The following is a 5,406-nucleotide window of genomic DNA, read 5'->3' on the forward strand; positions in this document are numbered from 1 at the left end:
AGGCGGGGCGTCACCTCCGGTTGCTCCAGCGACGCCTGCAGCAGCCAACCGTGCCGCAGCCCGCTGCGCTGCATCGACCTGTGGAGGAAGCACCAGTGCAGGTGACACACACACACACACACACACACACACACACACACACTCTGTACACACACACACACACACTCTACACACACACATCCCAACAGATGATGTCATCAACTCATCTCGTCCTCCACCCTCTGCGTCGTCTCCCAGGTGTCCCGGCGGTCAGGTGACGGTGACAGACGAGTCGGGGCAGCGCTGCATGCCGTCGCCCTGTGGACTTTCTTCCTGCCGGAATGGCGGCGTGTGTCAGGCGCTGTCGCCCGACAGCTACCGGTGCCGCTGTCAGGAGGGGTTCAGGGGTCAGCGCTGCGAGCTGGGGCAGGTCAAAGGTCACCGGCTGGCCGCCCTCAGTCCCAGCTCCATCTTGGCCATCAGCATGTGTCTCCTCGTCTTCTTCGGTAAGAGACGATGAACAGGTTCAACAACATGAACCTTAAATCATCTTTAAATCTTCTGAATGAAGCTGGTTTTCAAACAATAAAGTTTTCATCTGAACTTGAACTTGTATAAAACTTTATTTAAAACTTGTTTGGTTCAGCAGCTTCCTGCAGATTCACTGTCACACTTTTCTTCTTCTGCAGTAAATAAGCAGTAATAATATTGTGTTATTACACAGTAATAATAGTGTGTAATAACACAGCAACAATCATCAACTCTGCTTCTGGTGTAAAACTGCAGGTGCGTTCTCTTAAAGTGACAGTACCAAATTACCAAAGAGAATGAATTGATTAACCTTTTCTACACATTAATAAAAACTTTATTTTTACTTTTCTAAAATCCAACTCAAAACATACGTCTTCTTGGACTATGATAAGAAAACTGTGAGAAAGGCGAAGCTAAAAAGCTAAGAGCTAATCCTCCAGTCAAACAGCTTGTTATTGTTTGGTATTAAAACACTTCTTAGCAACAGTTTTCTGAAGTCAAGGAAGGTAGATGATTATCAGTTTATCAACAAGAGGAAATATTGATCACTACGTTAAACAAAAACAAACTTATGTAACAGTGTTCTGTAGCGATCAATATGTTTTCCATCAGCATCGATCAGACGGAGCTGACGTAAAAGTTACACAACAATCAAGTGTTACATCTCGAACTTTTAGGACGTCAGAGCATCTGATGAACTCGTAATGATACCTGGCCTCCACTCCCCATCAGTTAAGACTTCATTTCCCATCAGCCCTTTCTCTTCCTGCTCTCCCTTAAAGCCGACGAAGGTGAATATGGAAACAGGTTTTCCTCTAAATTCCACCTGAAAAAAACCAGACTGAAGGATGTTAACTACACTGATGGCCTCGTTTGTGTTTCACCTGTTTCTATTGATTGATGTGATGATTGATTAATAAAATGTTTCCAAATGAACGTTAAATCCTCAGAGAAGCTTTAATGAGCCGCTGCTACGAAGCGACAGGAAGGAAGTGAAACGTTTCCCCACGGCGCAGAGTCACATTCACACAAGAGGATGCTTATTTATACTGTCCTCTTTTCTCCCTGTGTGTGTGTGTGTGTGTGTGTGTGTGTGTGTGTGTGTGTGTGTGTGTGTGTGTGTGTGTGTGTAGCGGTGTTGGTGGCGGTGACGGTGTGGAACCAGAAAGGCAGCCGCAACAAGTTCAGGAAACGAGGAGTTTACCACATCCCTGCTGAACACGAGAGCTGGGAGGACATCCGAGAAAACATCCTCAACTACAATGAGGAGGGAGGGGGGGAGCAGGACCAGGTACACACACACACTCTCACACACACACACACACACACACACACACACACACACACACAAACACACACACACCCACACTCACACACACTCATACAAACACACACACACCCACACTCACACACACTCACACTCACACACACACAAAAATGTGGAAATTAGTGACATAGCAACGTCTCAGCACTGATCTGGTTTCTGGCTCATGTTTTCTTCTTCTTCTGTGTTTTATTTGAAGTGTTGATCCATAAGAAGATATAAAAACCTCTGAGCCTCTCTTCTGATTGGCTCAGAGGTGTTGTATTGATGTAACAGATTGTACAGGTGTTCCTAATAAAGTGGCCACTAAGTGAGTATAAGCTCGTGACAACAGGTCTGACTGTGTCCGTCCTTGTTTCCCTCCAGAATGGTTATGACATCACAGAGCTGAAGCGTCCTCTGTGCTCCAGTCTGTCCCAGTCGTCGTCCTGCACCACCGCCCCCCTCATCAAGTCTTCCCCCGGCTCCCAGGAGGAGGTGCACCCGTCCAGCTCCTCCTGCAGCTCCGGTGCTCCCTACCTCAGCATCCCGCATCACCACCACCACCACCATCAGCACGCCGCCGCCGGCTACACCAATGAGGCAACCTACGCCAACTACGCCGCTCACGCAGGCAGAGATGTGGAGACGAGCGACGCGGGCAGCTACGTGGACGCCGCTCAGCCGGCGTCGTCGCGGTCCCATGTGGACTTTAAGAGCTACGTGGCGCGGATCATCTGGGAAGCCGACAACGACGGCGAGGCGTTCCCGCCGGACGCCTACCACGTGTGGTGCGTGGAGGGCTCGGGGTCGTCGGCGGGAAGCCTCAGCTCGCTGGGGTCAGCCGCGTCACGTGGAAACGTCACTGCCGCTCAGGGCGAGGAGGAGGAAGAGGAAGATGATGAAGGAGGGTTTGTGTACGACAGGCTGTCGCGCTGGGGCCCCAAGTTCCACGCCCTGAGCGAGATGTACGACCGACCCCAGCTGGCGCTCTCATACAGGGACGCCATAGCTTACATACAGAGGAGCCACAGCCACGACCCCCTGCCTCATCACCACTAGGGGGCGCTGCTCGGCCCCGCCCACCTGCACACAGTTAAAACAGACTGCGCTGCGTTCATGTCACGTCTGAAAAACTTCACAATCAACTTTTAAAAATAGAATCATTTTTATTCCCCGTCGCTGTTTTTACTGTAAACGACAAACGACCACAAAGTCTGAAATGTTAAAACTGTTTAATCAACGACCTCAAAACACAAACCGCCCCTGAACAGCTGTTTCTGTTGGCTCCTTGATGTGACGTGAATGCAGCAGCCCCCCCCCCCCGTGTAGTTCGAAGGCGGCGGTGAAGCCACGATGCTTTCAGGTCTGGAGGTTCAGGATGAGACACTAATGACATCAGAGGTCTGAGTTTAAACCCACAAAGCACAGAGCTCGTTCTTGTACCAGCTTTACATGAGAATACGCCATGAAACTTTATTTATTTTTGCTTTTTCTTCTTTGTTGAAACTTCACGTGTATTTATTTCTTTTCTTTTTTTTTTTTTTTGTGGGTTGTTGAGTTTTATTCTTTAGAAATGTGGGAAAGTACAATCAGACTGTCTGAGATCTTTAATTTTAATCTCCTTACGTACAGTTTTAATTCTGACCACACGAACCAAAACCCACAAACGAAAAGTCAAGTTTCACAAAAGAAACTCGCTGAAGGAAAAACTTTCTTCTTAGACTTTTATTTTCTTAAGAAACATCCACTCACTCCACAGATCAACCGAAACTCCGACAGACTCGTTAACCAGCTTTTAATTTCTCTTTTCCAACCTTCCTGTTGCACTAACGGACGATTCAGAGAAGAATCTATTTGCCGGGAAAAAAAAACAAAAAGATAATTTGAGCTCAGCAGGTGAAACATGTAAAATAAGCTTTGATAGGATGAGAGATTATTTTTTTACTCCCGTGTAGAAACTTCCCAGAAGCTCCTCTCCACTTGCGGTCGGTCGTGCACCGTGTTAACGTGCTGGGTGGCGTCGCAGATGTTTTTATAACCATCGGTTCAGAGGAAGCAGCTCGTCGTGTTGAGTGTTGGAGCCGACGTTATTCTCCACGTCACATCTGGTGTTTCCGAGACTGAACTTCTGATTGATGGCGTCCAGTTTTCAAAACTGCAGATCAGTCGAACGTGTTCATTCGTTTATTAATGACTAAACTGTTGAAGAAGCACAAACAAATTAATTATTCTTAGAACAATCACACGTGTCGAGAAAACAGCAAATTCCTGCTTTTAAAGAAGCAGGAACCAGAGAGTTTGAATTAAATGATTCAGTCACAAAATTCTAATTTAACTTCTGCTAAAATGTTTTTTGTGCTCAATCAATAGTTTTGTCATTTCTTAACTTCCATACAATCAATGTTCAGTTTGGTTCAGACTGTGTGAGTCAGTATTCACACGCAGTCGGCCCGGAGACGTTTCTTAAAGCGTCTCCGGCTGACGGGGAGACGAGGACCCAGGGGGCGTGGTCGGTCCCTCACAGGTGGATTTGTCACCTGGACGGGACACAGATACTTTTCAAATGGCCAAATGTGATTTTTAATCAAACAAAGATGTGACGCAGCGATTCAGCAGAGCGGCTTGTTCCACGGACTCTAACCAGCGTCGTGTCTGACGGCTGTTTACCTCTCGGCTCCGCGTGTCGCCACGACACCGTCTGATGAATGTAGTTTTATAAAAGCAGAGCGAGGAAACCTTCAGGGGTTTCAGGAGACAGGTGGAGGGAGTGTGAGCGAGCAGAGAGTACAATCATTGACGAACAAACGCGTCCAGATATCTGAAAGGGTTTTAACGGCACTTCAGGTCGTGTTTCTCTCCCAGAATGCACTTGTAGAGCAGCGATTAAAGTCCTGAGATATTTTTATCCAAACGATCCTGGAGTTTTTAGCGTGGAAGCAGATTTTTTCCAGAAGATATTTTCCTTGTGTTCTGCAGTTTTATTTCTCCTCTGGTTCCTGATGAAAAGCAGAATTGTACTCAAAGCTATGCATCCAAATGAAACAACACAGGTGTCTTTTTCTGAACTGACGTGACTCCAGATGTTGTGATGAGTGTCGACCTGTTGCTGTGTGCGGCAGCTGTTGATGTTTGTTGTGAATCCAGTGTTTTTAAAGCAGTTTACTAAGTGTGTGTGTGTGTTGACTTCACACACACACACACACACACACACACACACACACACACACACACACACACGTTGTATTGGACTGAGAGTGTAAAGCGGTGTGGATCTGTATGATATGATGTACATATGGACGTTTTATAGCAGCCTAACATGGACTATTCCTTTTGTATATGACTTTTAATAAAAAGGCTTTTTCCCCAAAAAGTTTGGTTTGAGTTTGAACTTTGTTTGAAGGAAGAAGAGGACGGAGAGAAGACAAAGACCTGGTTCCTACAGATTCACACTTTATATTACTTTTCATGCAAGTTACTGCAAAGACCAAATGCATGAGACGGGACAAATATAAGTCAAACAGTTGGAGACTCGTGCACGCAAATTATAAAAAGATTTTTTTTAAATTAAAGTGATTGAAGGCTTGAATTCA

The 5,406-nt window shown here is 46.3% G+C and overlaps 1 protein-coding gene across 1 annotated transcript in view; it reads left to right on the forward strand.

Moving 5' to 3' along the window:
- Nucleotides 1-5,186, forward strand: part of LOC111644716 (neural-cadherin) — a 123,985-nt gene extending 118,799 nt beyond the window's left edge. The window contains exons 31-34 of the mRNA XM_023393678.2: nucleotides 1-101; nucleotides 238-485; nucleotides 1,644-1,801; nucleotides 2,201-5,186. The exon at nucleotides 1-101 is cut by the window's left edge and continues 80 nt beyond it. Of these exons, the coding sequence (XP_023249446.2) occupies nucleotides 1-101; nucleotides 238-485; nucleotides 1,644-1,801; nucleotides 2,201-2,875 (1,182 nt within the window). The 3' untranslated portion in view covers nucleotides 2,876-5,186. The remainder of the gene's footprint in view (nucleotides 102-237; nucleotides 486-1,643; nucleotides 1,802-2,200) is intronic.
- The last annotated feature ends 220 nt before the right edge of the window (nucleotides 5,187-5,406 follow it).

The sequence above is a fragment of the Seriola lalandi genome, unplaced genomic scaffold (assembly GCF_002814215.2).
Source record: "Seriola lalandi dorsalis isolate HSWRI2012SDOR001 ecotype SW California unplaced genomic scaffold, Sedor1 jcf7180002054941, whole genome shotgun sequence".
Lineage (NCBI taxonomy): Eukaryota > Metazoa > Chordata > Actinopteri > Carangiformes > Carangidae > Seriola > Seriola lalandi.